The 13,791-nt window shown below is 36.8% G+C and overlaps 1 protein-coding gene across 1 annotated transcript; it reads right to left on the bottom strand.

The window, feature by feature from the left end:
• Positions 1-9,368: 9,368 nt before the first annotated feature.
• LOC104231464 (glycerate dehydrogenase) lies at positions 9,369-13,559 on the bottom strand. Its single transcript, XM_009784467.2, has 13 exons — positions 13,360-13,559; positions 13,173-13,256; positions 12,297-12,437; positions 11,546-11,667; positions 11,384-11,465; positions 11,038-11,110; positions 10,869-10,960; positions 10,683-10,757; positions 10,490-10,597; positions 10,202-10,279; positions 9,994-10,038; positions 9,718-9,832; positions 9,369-9,626 (listed from the first exon to the last, which is right to left on the bottom strand). The coding sequence occupies exons 1-13, from the start codon at positions 13,480-13,482 to the stop codon at positions 9,604-9,606; spliced, it is 1,161 nt and encodes a 386-aa protein (XP_009782769.1). The 5' UTR covers positions 13,483-13,559; the 3' UTR covers positions 9,369-9,603.
• Between the last annotated feature and the right edge of the window lie 232 nt (positions 13,560-13,791).

The raw sequence follows: 13,791 nt of genomic DNA, 5'->3' as shown, positions 1-13,791 counted from the left end.
AGTCCTAACCCGTAGACTGCTCGCTTGCAAAATCGGTTCCTACATTGTACCGCAGACCAACATAGATTCCCAAAAGAGAACGTCAGTACCATTCATTGTACTCAGTGAGTCTTAACAATAGGGGGCGAAACTTTACTAACATATACATTACGAGCGAAAGTTCAAAATGCATGTAAAACATAAAGCTTATAAGAATAATTCTAAAATAATTGCATACTAGCAGTATATGAATATTGTAAAAGAAATTTTTTTCTTTTTCAAAAAAATACTTCTCTTTATACTTTGGGAGCTCCAACTATTCTGACCTATTTCTGTCTTAGTCGTCGTGTGATAGGTACGGGTTCGATCTCAACCTGATCGAATAGGCCAATCCACGAGGTGTCACTCGCTTCATAGTTCTCAGCGCTTATATATCATACCTTAGCATAGCTAAGTGAATTCTTAGCAACGAGACCCTCGGCTCGTGTGCTCCCTACTTTGGCACCAGTAGTTTTAGAAAGTCAACGCCTTGGTCAGGACCCTCGGCCTGGACGATGACCCCTTCTCAGAATGAAGGATACTCCCAAAAAAATTTCTTTCTAAAACTTCTTCTTGTGACTTTTCAAGTCTAAATCTTTCAAACATACTTATTCTAGAATTCTTAAATGTAAGGTATGACATAAGAATGAAATAAACATTCAAAATTATTTCTAAATATTCTTGCTTTTTCGTAAATTTTCAACATGAAAATGGCATATAAGAATAACACAAAAATCTGAAAATTTATGCATATATATCAAAATAAATCATCTAACTTTAACTAAAATAATTCTATGCTAATAGGAACTCACTCACTTTAATTAAGTACATATTCACTCTTTTAGCCAATTCATCAAACACCTTGGATGCATAATTTTGTGAGTTAAACCACTTTGGTAAGGGGTTACATCAACTCACTTCAAAATTTCTCGAGCCAATACGTAGGCCCCAGTCCAATTGATACCAGTCAAACAATTGATTCTATAATAACCAGTGCATTTTAATCAATTTTAAATTTTTTCACCTTAACACGGAACTTTACTGTTGATATAGAGAAAGAAGGGAATAACTATTCAGTTTTTTTCTATTACTACTGTAGGGTAATTGACAATAGGGAGTTTTTATATACCTGAGTTCAAGAATTAGTGATTTGTAAAGAACCCTAGATTTTTCGTTGCCTGCGTGATAAGAAACCCCTGTTTCGTAAGCGAACTGTTTTGTTTTTCATTTAAGCCTTTTTCTTCCATCCTTTTTGATGTATGACAGAACGTTGGTTCTGTTTCTCTTAAGGCTTGGAGCCTTTTGTTTTCAACAACCCTTTTATGGGCTTTTAGGCCTCCCCCCCTTTTTTTTATTAACTTAACTAATAATTAATGATACCTACTTTTAAAAATTAATAATATTCCCCTAATTGTATATACAATTATTTGTAAATAGAAAAGTAAACCGAAAATCAATTACAAGGGTTTAAATCCTTAATAGAAGTATAATTTAAGATAAAAAAAATTAAATTCTATATTTAGCGCTTCTTGAAACTTTTATAGATTTGAGGAGTGTTACACCTTTCTTCTGTTTGAAGCCTTTAACCACCAATCAAGCTTTATATCTGACCAGCTTGCCATTTCCATCTTTCTTGAGTTTAAAGACTCATTTGCATTTGAGTGGTCTTTTACCCTTTAGAAGTTCAACCAGTTTGTACGTGCCATTTTACTAGAGAGATTCCATCTCTTCTTGCCTAGCTTTCATTCACTGGTTCTTTTCTGGATGGGACATCACCTCCTTAAGACTTTCTGGCTCCCCTTCATCGCTGATGAGGACATACTCTGTAGAAGGGTACCTGCATGACTCTACCCTTGGCCTCTCTGATATACTCAGAGGTTGAGGTTGTTCTTCTTCCTGAGTGGGGTGCTCCACTGGCTCGACACTATCATCAAGTTGCTCCCCCTGCTCAATAACCTCACCAGGTTGCTCCCCCTGCCCGGCAACCTCATCGACCATACTTTCTGCACTTGTGGGATAGTTAGAAGAAGAAATGGTAACAAGGTTAGGAATTATACCATTCTTGGCCTTCTCTATCATATCATAAGCAGTTCCAACTTCACTTTCTCGGAAGACTACATCTCTGCTTCTGATGACCTTTTTCTTTATAGGAAAAAAGATCCCACAATCTGTATCTGAACTCTTCATCTGCATATCCAATGAATATGCAGGGAATAGATTTATCATCCAGCTTTATTCTCTGCTCCTTTGATACATGTGCAAAAGCTCTGCAACCGAATACCTTCAGGTGTGAGTAGGATACCTCCTTGTTGGTCCACACTCTCTCTAGGATGTCAAACGTCAACAGAACTGATGGACTCCTATTAATCAGGTAACAGGCTGTCTGAACTGCTTTACCCCAGAATGACTTAGGCAATTTAGCCATTCTGAGCATGCTTCTCACCTTTTCAACAATGATGCGGTTCATCCTATCAGCTACGCTATTGTGCTGTGGGGTTCCAGGAACTGTCTTTTCATGTCTAATCCCATGACTTGAATAGTACTCTTCAAATTTCCTTGAAGTTTACTCACCTCCATTGTCACTTCGGAGACGCTTTAGCTTTCGACCCATCTCCCTTTTTACCAAAGCATGAAACTTCTAGAAAACTTGAAATACCTGATCTTTGGTTTTCAAAATATAAACCCATAATTTTCGTAAAGCATCATCAATAAATGTAACGAACTATTTGTTACCGCCCATAGATTCAATTTCCATTAGACCACAAACATCGCAATATACTAAATCAAGCATATTTAATTTTCTTTCAGACGATATCTGAAATGAGACTCTATGTTGTTTACCAAATAAACATTAGTCGCAAGGTTTTACCGGTGTACCTTTGCCATAAGAAATGAGTGATTTCCTGGCAAGAATCTGCAATCCCTTCTCACTCATATGACCCATTTTTTTATGCCACAAATCTATAGAAATCTCGTCTTGTGCCGCGTTCAATTCACCTTGGCATATTTCTGCATTTGTTCTGTACAACGTGCCACGAGCAACTCCCTTTGCAATAACCAATGATCCCATGGTGAATCTCCACTTTTGATTTGCAAAATAGTTCTCGTACCCATATCGGTCTAAAGCAATTCCCGAGATCAAGTTCATCCGTAAATCAGGTACATGTCGCATGTTCTTTAGAATCAATGTGCATCCGACATTTATCTTGATACAAATATCACCAATTCCTACAATCTTTGAGTAACTTGTGTTACCCATTCTCACTGTGTCGAAATCACCTACTACATATCTGCAAAAAAATCTGTTACCAGTGTGGCATGGTAAGATGCCAATGTGTCAACCACCCATTCCAACTCTGGACCTGACAGGTTCATGCATTTCTCTTCCTCATTTATAAAGAGGACAACATTAAAAAAAATTTGCACCATGGCGGTTGTGTTTTCGTCATTCTTCTGGCCACTGGTTTTACCTTTGCCCTTCCTTAGATTTGGGCAATCTCTTTTGAAGTGACCTAGTTGATTACAGTTGTAGCAGTTTCTGGCTCTTGATTTGGATCGGTTCTTTGACTTCCCACGAGATCCGGATCTACCATAGTTGTTTGAACTCCTTTGATAAGTTCCGCCTCTACCTTCTCTGATGAGAGCATGTCCTTGATTTTCAGGCTTTTTTCTCATCTTCTCATTGAGTAGAAGAGCCGATGTGACATCTTTCAACTCAATGGTAGTCTTACCGTGCAAGATGGTTGTTGCCAAGTTATCATACGAAGATAGAAACGATTTTAATAGCAAGATGACTTTATCTTCTTGCTCGATTTTCACTCCGAGGTTGGCAAGCTGTGTGATTAGTCCGTTAAACACATTTAAATATGACAAAAATTTGTACTTTCACCCATGTGTAGGGCGTATAACTGCTTCTTCAGATACAATTTATTTGTCAGCGTTTTGGACATGTATAGGTTGCACTAGCAGCTCTTTCATCCAAGTCAGCCCAATCCTCAGCTTTCATGGTATCAGGCTTTTTGGCATCAACATCTAGTACCTTGTGTAATCCTTGTTGGATGAGCAGATCCCTCATCCTTCTTTGCCATGTTGAGAAACCGTTATCTCTGTTGAATTTTGCTACCTCATACTTTACTCCGGATATTTTTATTTTTCACCGAGTATAGTACTACCGATATTGAATAATATTTCAGTGAACGAGCATAACCTGTGCTCTAATACCAGTTGTTGGGAATAAACCCCCACAGAAATAATATTCACGGTACTAAAAGCGGAATAATAACGTAGCACCGAGAGACGGTAATTAACAAGAATAAAAGAGTGACAACAACACCAAGAGTTTTACGTGGAAACCCTTTTAAATAAGGGAAAAACTACGGCCCTAAGAAGAGCAACTGATATCACTATAGTAAGGAATTTTATACTTTATAGGTCCGAGTAAAATACTCCAAAGACCACTACAACACTCAAAAGAAATAACCCTCTTTTGATATTCCCCACCTCACTCTCTATGTTTTCTCACAAACTATTTTCTTATACATTGTCTGTGAAACCTCACTCTTTCTTTCTCTCTTTGTTGGTGTGATTACAAATGAAAGTAGAGGCACCTATTTGTAGTTGCAGAATGCTCATGTTGATGTATGTAGTAACATCAGTGTTACTGCAAAAGTCAGCCGCCCAAATCTTTTCTAAATTGGTTGGCTTGACAAAAAGAAGAAAGAAGAAGCTTTTCTTCTTTCATGTATGGGGCTGGATCCCACAGTTAAGGTGGAGTTCTAAAGTTGAAAAAAGAAAAAAGAAAAAATAGAGAGATGGGTGCTGCTCCGTTTTTTCAAAGAAGAAGATCTCAAATGGTTTCCTTATTGATCTTTTTATATGTGGGTATGCGTCATTTAATTTCTTGGAAGGAGATAAGAAATCAGTGTGAGGGGTTATTTGGGGGAAGGGGGTGGGGGACGAGAGGGGGAGTGTGAAGGAAGAAGATAAAAGGGGAGGGGGGGGAGCTGATTATAAATACTAAAAGGGAAATTTTTAATGTATTTATTTTATATTTATCAAAAGTTTTATTATAATTTACACATGTCATTCTTTAATTGATTCATTTGACATGCTACTGGCGAGTATAACTCACACATATGGTCTGCTAGACTCGGTGTTCATGAGATACTCACTTGAAATGTTAAAATAAAAAAGGGATCAGTTGAGGTGTCCGTCTGGTCGTTGGGGACAACTTAAATGTAACACCCCGTACATTCGGACTAAGTGTGGATATGTTAAATGGGTATTAATCTAATATTTTAGACATATGAAGTCCTGGCGGGATGAGTATGGGTGAAAATAGTTATTTTAGAATTAAGACGGAGAGTAAGGTATGCAAGATTCGATAAAATCTACTAAGTTTAGAAAAGGCTAGTCTTGCAGCAAGATTTATTGTAAATTTGTAAGGTATTTCAAAACTCTCAAAATACGAAAGTTGTAGGTCTTTCAAATAGCTTTCTAACAATATATTATGGAGCCCTAATGAATCTCTGTGCAAAACGTTATGTGTGTTTTACAGAATAGTGCACAATATGCGTGCCCCGAGCGCGACCGCACACCTGTGGCAGTGTTACTACCATTTTGCGCGGCCAAGTGCGCGGTCAGGCCTAAAGGTGTGCAGGGGCACACATGGAGGGTCATTTTAAAGCCCTACTTCGTCCCCCACAGCCCCAAAATATAAAAACTTGCTCTAGAAAGGGAAACTCTCAAAAACCTAACTCCTTAAGGGTCCCTCCATTACCCAAAGTAAGTTCTAATAGTGATTCTAAGTTAAGTTCAATTTTTCAATATATTATTAACATGGGTAAACCCTCCATATCATTAGATATTCGATTGGGACATCGTTGTTGAGAGAAGAAACTCTAGAACTTGAATTCAAGGAGATTGAACTTCAAAAAGGTAATGTCTTCACCCTCTAATTGATTCTAGCATTGGATTAATGATTATAGACTCTAGTTCATGAGATATGAGTTGATGGGTTTGATAGAAAAGCATGAACGGTTATAGGTTTGGATTGTTGATTGTTTATTATTGGTTAAGGATGTTGTTTACCTTATGGATGATAAAGAATGATGTTGATCATAACCATCTGAGACTTTAGAATTTATCTATGAGCAAGAGAATGGGTTATTGGGTGTAGAGATATCATTAATAAGGACTATGAAGCTTTATTCCCACCAAGTGTGTGATAAAATGCCTAAGTAACCAAAACATGACTATTGTTGCTAATTTGGAATCCTTTGACTTGTATTGATATAGATTAAAGTTGAAAGGGTTGGCGAATGTTGTATTACGCTCAAGAGCAGGAAGTTAAGGTATGCGAGGCTAACTCTCTATGTTTGGGAATGTTAATGATTTTCCCTACACTATGTTTCTTTTATCACATTACTAATTGCCTCAGAAATATAGTTAAGCCTAGTTCCTTGAACAGTTGCAGAACTTCTATTCTTTAGCTTCATAACTCGTTCATGAATTTCATTCTGAACGTTGTGAGCTCAGTGTGTATTCAATATAGACTTGGGTTTGATGCCCCCGAGTCTTTGTATAGATTACTCAGTATGTCATAAACAATTGAAGTTTCAGTGTTCATAATCAGTTCAAGAATACATGTCTCAGTCAGTCCTATTTAGTATTCTAGTGTTATCAGTTATGTAACTCAGTGTGATCCAGTATTCCAGTATCATGTAACTCAGTGTGATTCAGTATTTCACTATCAAGTATTGCAGTATGATTGTCAGTTCCTGATTTTAAATCCTTGAATGTTGAACACCTATATTTGGGCCTGAGGTCGTAGTTTATATGCTTTGTGGAGAAATTTTATTTTGAGTGAGATATGCCATGTAATAGTTGAGTGAGGGCATTGATTGCTTGCCAAATGACACCTGTGGGACCCGCATTTAATAAAAAATCCCTCTCTCTCCTTTTACCTTTACCGTTCCCAGCCCACCCCCTCTCTCTTCCACTTTCTTTTTCTTCCTTCGTAACTTTTAAAGTTGACTAGGAATTTTTTTTAATATGTTACTTTAATTTATATGACATATCAATAATTATGTACCAAAATAGTAAAGTACTAGTTTAAAAGAGAGAAAACATCACATTAAAGCTAATGTGTGAACAATTAAATAAATTTAAATTCTTTAAAATTGTGAAAGTTGTATTATAAAATAGACGGAAAGGTGAAAATTTTTTGGGCCAAATTTTTGTTCAAGTTAAATTTGAAAAAATTTTAGCCAAAAAACTTTTTTCACGTTGTTTTTCTTCCAAAGGATCAAAGCAAGTATTTTGAGAAGTGTTAAAGTAAAAATAAAAATTAAACCGAAAAAAATGTTAAGAGGGAAAAAGATAAAAAGGAAAAGAAAGGGGAAAACAAGGACCCCTCTTCTTTGTATCTGGTCTCATCATCGACAAGAAAAGACCCAACTTTATCGGAGCCCTAAATTTTCTTCTCTCTGCAATCCGCTCTTCTCTTTAAATTTCCAGTTTAGCTACTAATTGGATCTGTTAAAGGATATGCATAATAGACACGATTTCTATACTTTTAATAAAATATACAAGTTAGGTTGCCGATTGCTTTAATGTTTTATGGATCTGATTTCACTTATGGTATGATTGATGAATATTAAGTGTTTTTTTATGACACTTTTTTTTTTGCTTGTGAGATTTTCTTGATAGAGGTAAAGCTTTATGCTATGAAGTTATGGAGGAAGAAGAAGAAAGTGGGAAAGAGAGAGAGAGAGAGATAAGGGGTGGGGCTTGGGAACGGTAAAGGTGAAAGGAGAGAGAGGAGGATTTTTCACTAAATGCGGGTCCCACAAGTGCCATTTGGCAAGCAATCACTACCCTCACTCAATTATTACATGGCATATCTCACTCAAAATAAAAAATTTCTACTTTATATATACTTGGGCCTGAGGCCGTAGTTTATGATTTATGCATGTTTGGGCCTGAGGCCGTAGTTTATGATTTATGCATGTTTGGGCCTGAGGCCGTAGTTTATGATTTATGCATGTTTGGGCCTGAGGCCGTAGTTTATGCTTTATGCATGTTTGGGCTTGAGGCCGTAGTTTATGCTTTAAGCATTTTGGGCCTTATGCCGTAGTTATGTATACGTATATTTGGGCTTGAGGTCGTAGCTTGTGCATATATATATATTAGGCCCGAGGCCGTAGCTTATTCAGGTAAACAGGTTGTTCATCATTCAGAAGAGGGAGTCATATCCTTAATTCCTTTGTTTAGTTCAATTATTAGTTATCATTTCAGTTATCAGTTATCATTTCAGTTATCAGTTATGAGTTCAGTTATCAGTTATCATTTCAGTTATCAATTCTCAGTTATCAGCTTAGTTTCAGTTTCGGCATTTATAATTCTTTTATTCAGTTGCGTTACATACCAGTGCAATTCAAATGTACTGACGTCCCTTTTGCCCGGGGCCTGCATCTCACGATGAAGGTAATGATTTACAGGTTGATGATTCAGAACGCTAGGATTCTTGTACTAGCTATTTGGTGACCTCCAGTTCTTTCGGGGCATTATCATTACTACAGTCTTCAGTATTTTCAGACAGTCAATGCTTTCAGTACTTCATTAGTGGCTTCATAGACTAGAATAACAGTTAGACAGAGTCTCAGGCTTTTCATGTTAAGCTATGTTGGCTGCAAATACGCTTCAGAATTGTATTAGTATTTCCGCACTTTGATTTATATCATCCAGACTTTCAGTATATCAGCATGTGTTAGTTTATCTTCCGCATTCAGTATGTTATGATATCACATGTTGATTCAGCCAGCCAGTTAGTTTGCTCAGTCACATGTAGTCGGACACCGAGTGTCGTGTTACGTCCAGGCCCAGATTCGGGGCGTGATATTAAAAGAGCCTTTATGTATTTTGCCTTAAAGATTTAATATGTTTTTACATATATATGTATACACTCGGTATTGAATCCATAGACTCTAGGCTACGTTCGCCTCTGATCTTTACTTATAAACCATGTAATTACTCATTTTTTCCAACAAGACCAGCTCAAATTACCTACACCATGTAAGTACTCATTTTTTTCCTAACACTAGCTACTTTTTTAATATTGTGGTATTCGGACCAGCTCAAATTACCGGATATTACCTTTCACCAACACATGTATCTGGTAATTTTACCTACCAAGGATACTAACCACTCTTATTCTCCAATTCACTTATAGGTATTGGAAAATATTGAATCTTTTCTTGATTAAGAATTAATCACGAAGTTTAGAAGCTTCTCTACGATAAACCTGTTCTTTTGAGCAACTGCATCTCTTTTAAGGCCATGGAATAATGTTAACCTCAACATGGTAAAGATTGCTTCATAAATATCAAATCAAGAAAAGAGTCTTAGAAATCAGAGATTATGTGTTTTTGTGTCCTAATTATAGTAAATCAAGTAAACCAATATAGACAAATGAGTGATACATGATAGCCTTGCTATCAGCTCCTTTTCAAGTTTGAAATAGACATCTCCAAGTCTAAAATTTCCAATAATCTGGCATATGTTGATCCTTTCAACAGTCCAAGCTCAAAGCTTTGAAACAGGTAAGCCTGCAATAGTGAACCAATTCTATTTAGTGAAACCCCTCAAGCATATTGGATCAAATTTTGCAGCTCTAAGGAATTTGCATATACGCGTTACCTAAAGTTTTCGAGTTAACAATGCTTGGACATGCAGCAGGAGGTTGAGAATTCTCATTTAAGAATGCATCTACGCTGTTTGGATTACCCCAAACTGGATAGCCTTTAATTTTTCCCTGTGACATCAACAAACATATGCATCAGTCAGAATGGAAAGCACCTATTTTGTACAGGCTGATGCCATAACACTCGGTATCAGTAGCTCGTGCATATTAGCAAAGTAATATATTAGTTCAACGTGATAAGTGGAAAACGATCTTTCTGTAAAATTGCATACCAGGACATTCAGAGCAGCTAGTGTAGCCATTCCCTCACGAGTCCACTGCATTAAGAATCAGGAGAGTTAAAACTTGTTTTAAACAAGACGGCAACCCCAAGAAAAAGAGAATTGGTGAATTAGATGGGAAGTAGCCGTCATAGCAGGAACATTCCTTCTTTGTTTCCAGGTTAAGGACAGATACTATACAATTTAAGTGCATGATTACCTTAGAAGCAGAAGCTATGTGCGGTACCACAACGGCGTTCTTCATGTCTGCAAGACCAGGTTTCATGTAGGGCTCATCCTAACACAACATGATAATTAAAGAAGAGCATTACTTGAATGTACAAGACAAGGGAAGCATCCATACTGTACAAGAATAGATTATTTGGTAGCTTTCCCCTTGCTAGGAATGGTGCATCCATACTTTCTCATTGACCATCGGATATGCCTTTTACATGTTCATAATGGGAGAAGGGTATCACCAAAATAAATATACTACTATTGCGATTACCTCAAAGACATCAAGACCAACACGGAACATGGGATTTTCCCTCAGATGCTCAACAAGAGCTACCTCATCAATCACAGGGCCCCTACTGCAATTCACAAGTATTGCTTCCTGCAAGTTCGAATTGATTAATATCAAGATATCGCATTTGTATAAATCAGCAAAGCAAAATATATATTTGTGCAAATGATTTTACCTTCTTCATCATTGCAAGCCGTTCTTTGTTTACAAGGTGGTACGTTGTTTTATCAAGGATTGGATGTAGACTTATCTAGAGAAACATTTTGGTCGGAGATTAGATCTTGATTGAGAAATCCGCTACTATATCCAGATAGATGAATAAGAGATCTAAAAATGCACTCTTGACGTAGAAAATAATTACCACATCAGCCTCTCGGAGCACCTCCTCCATGGATGCAGCTCTTTTCCATGTCACAGGCTGTTCACCACTGGCTTTCAGGAATTGACCATAGGCTGCAAACGCAAAAGAACATGAGTAGATGAAATGAGCTTGAGAAGTTTGTCAATGTAGTGTACTGATCAAAACATGCCTGTCACAAATTTTTCTAGACGAGTAGCTTGGTACAGGTCGTAGTAGATCAAGTTCATCTTGAAGCCTTCAATCTGTTGCAATAAAAAACCAAAGTTCCTCAAATTAACATAGCAAATTTACATACAATTACTTGATCTTGATTTTCAGTGAAGATGAAGTTTGAAAGTGAAGCTCATCCTAAAATAAACATGTAGAGCAGAGAATAAACGTGTCTTTAAATTGTTTTCAGCCAACAATTTCAGAAAACAAAAAAGTTGAGATCAATATTTGTCAACCAAATAGCACAAGGCAAACCTAGTTTCACAGAAAACTTAAGAGGATAAATCTTAGTAGCTGATTATTACCATCATTCTAGCATAAGCAGATCCAATACGACCAGCCCCTATTACACCAACAGTTTGTCCTTTAAGCAAGTTCCCCACAAACCTGGAATAGACAATTAATTTAGTTATAGACCTGAGCCGACACAAGAAATAGAAGGTAATTGAGATTAAACAGTTACATACAAATGTGGAAGCCATCCTTCATATTTTCCAGCTCTCATGAACTCATCTGCCTCCACAATCCTTCTCGCTGCTGCTAAAGAAAGTGAAGCTGCTAACTCTGCTGTAGTCTCAGTCAGTACTCCCTGGCCATCAGAATATTATGTGAGAAGAGAAAATTATGCCTTTACAGATATGCACATGTCAGTTGCCATTGAGATCAAAAGTAATATTTCTTGCATCATTTACCATATCAACCAAGTCTATTTGGTCCGATAAAATCACTCCTAGCGCAATTTATAAGCTACAGATTACTTTGATACACATGTAGCAAGTTCAGGATGACTTTTGTGCCTCATTTTACTAAAGAAATGTTTTACCAGCTTCATATTTAAAGTGAATTGGAGCATTTCCTCATAACTGAAATTCCAAATAAAAGACCTCTCACATGAAAAAACAAAAACTTGCTGTTGTTAAGAGGAAATATAACCGACTATAACCTCCATATATACTATATGTGATGTGTTGTGTTAAATGGCAATTGCCAGTGTATCGGCATAGATTCAGTGCTTCTGATAAGTCCAAAAACTACTGTAGATAACCTCAGAGCAATCAATCGAATATTGATTAATATGTAATCGATCAAACACTATATGATCAGACATGATATAAATTTAAAATTACCAGGTAACATGTCTTATACAAAGTTACTGCTTATTGTAGTAGCAAAGAAACTGGACTACTACAAAGCAAAAATGAAGAAGTATAAACTTACAGGTGTGTTTCCAACAGCAACACCGTACTTGTTAGCAGCTTCAACGTCAACATTGTTGTATCCTACAGCCATGTTACTGAAAGCTTTCCCTCCAGCCCTGCTTAATGCAGAAAATAGTGTTTCTCCCCAATCCTCTGTCAACTGAATATTAAAAACCCAAGAAAACAAAAGTATTTCAGTTCCACTTCTATACACTGATAGTGTAAAAAGATTTTTTTTAAATCACCAAAAAGATAACTACAAATAACTAATTCAACCTAAAAACTAGCTCTCGAGGTGAAGATGTCTAAACCATATAAGGAGACAACAACTAATTCCTTCAATCAATATTGGACACTTGACATCTGGCGTGTGGACAATATAAGGAGAGGAGAACTAAGTCCCTCACCTAAAGTGAGACACTTAACACTAAACATAACCATAAAAAAAGATTCTATTGTAAACTATTATACAACAACAACAAACCCAATAGTTTTTCACGAGTGGGGTCTGGGGAGGTTAATATGTACGCAGCCTTGCAGCCTTACCCCTACCCCTGGAAGGACAGGGAGGTTGTTTCCGATAGACGGCTAGAGAACGACCGAAAAAGAAAAGGTAATTGCAACAAGCAGGAATAACAGCAAGATGAAATAAGATCGAATCCAAGAATACAGCCAAACTCTAGGTAGTAATAGCCATCTATGAATAAAAGATATCATAGTAACACTAATGCTAGCGAATTGAGTAAGACAAGCAGAAACGCTCGTCTATCTACGAACCTTCTACCCTAATCTTTGACCTCCACATCCTCCTGTCTAGTTAAGTCCAGATCATTTAGAAGAAAACAGGAAGCAAAACCCGAAAGCAAATCACAAGCTATAATGCATGTATGATCACCTGTCCAATGACTCCATCGCACCTATCTCCAATAAGAGCAAGAATGTCTTCAACCGATAGAATAGTTTTCTTCTCAGTGCATATCTACTCATTATTACAAAATCAAATGCATTAAATCAAGTTAATCAAACCCAGAAAAATGAACAACTTGAAAAGAAATATGGAAAAAGAATATTATATATGTTACTTCAAGACGACAATCTTGTTCAATTAGAAGATTAATCCATCTAGTCCCAGGCATAGATTTTGTGCTGACAACTCTGTATTTCCCATTTGGATTCCACACTTCAATTTGAACTGGCTTTGCCATCTTCAATTCTAATGTTAATGTCTCTTGCTCTCTGCTTACTCACTCACCACTTTATTTCCTTCTTTAAATGAAATCTTCTGGTTTCTATTATTCCTAAATATATAAATAAAATTGCAGGAAATTATCAGGTGCATTGCAGAACACCACAAAATTTTCGATCATTAATGAAGGGATGCAGTGGAGAAAAAAATGTGGTACGTGTCGGATTATGGTTTGTTGATGTTTAGAAGAATGGTATGTTGGAGTTGCAGGGAAACCTGTATGGTTGAATTATTTGTGATTTTAAGCTGAGGACCTCTCATTTTGGCA

The sequence above is a fragment of the Nicotiana sylvestris genome, chromosome 1 (genome assembly GCF_000393655.2).
Source record: "Nicotiana sylvestris chromosome 1, ASM39365v2, whole genome shotgun sequence".
Lineage (NCBI taxonomy): Eukaryota > Viridiplantae > Streptophyta > Magnoliopsida > Solanales > Solanaceae > Nicotiana > Nicotiana sylvestris.
This window is presented reverse-complemented; position numbering and strand designations above follow the sequence as displayed.

What these genes read in the sequence shown, in the direction of transcription:
- LOC104231464 (XM_009784467.2), bottom strand. Translation starts at nt 13,482, where the DNA reads ATGGCAAAGCCAGTTCAAATTGAAGTGTGGAATCCAAATGGGAAATAC. An exon ending in GAAGGATGGCTTCCACATTT is followed by an intron (nt 11,466 to 11,545) that starts GTATGTAACTGT and finishes TGTCTATTCCAG; the next exon opens with GTTTGTGGGGAACTTGCTTA. An exon ending in TCTAGAAAAATTTGTGACAG is followed by an intron (nt 10,961 to 11,037) that starts GCATGTTTTGAT and finishes TTGCGTTTGCAG; the next exon opens with CCTATGGTCAATTCCTGAAA.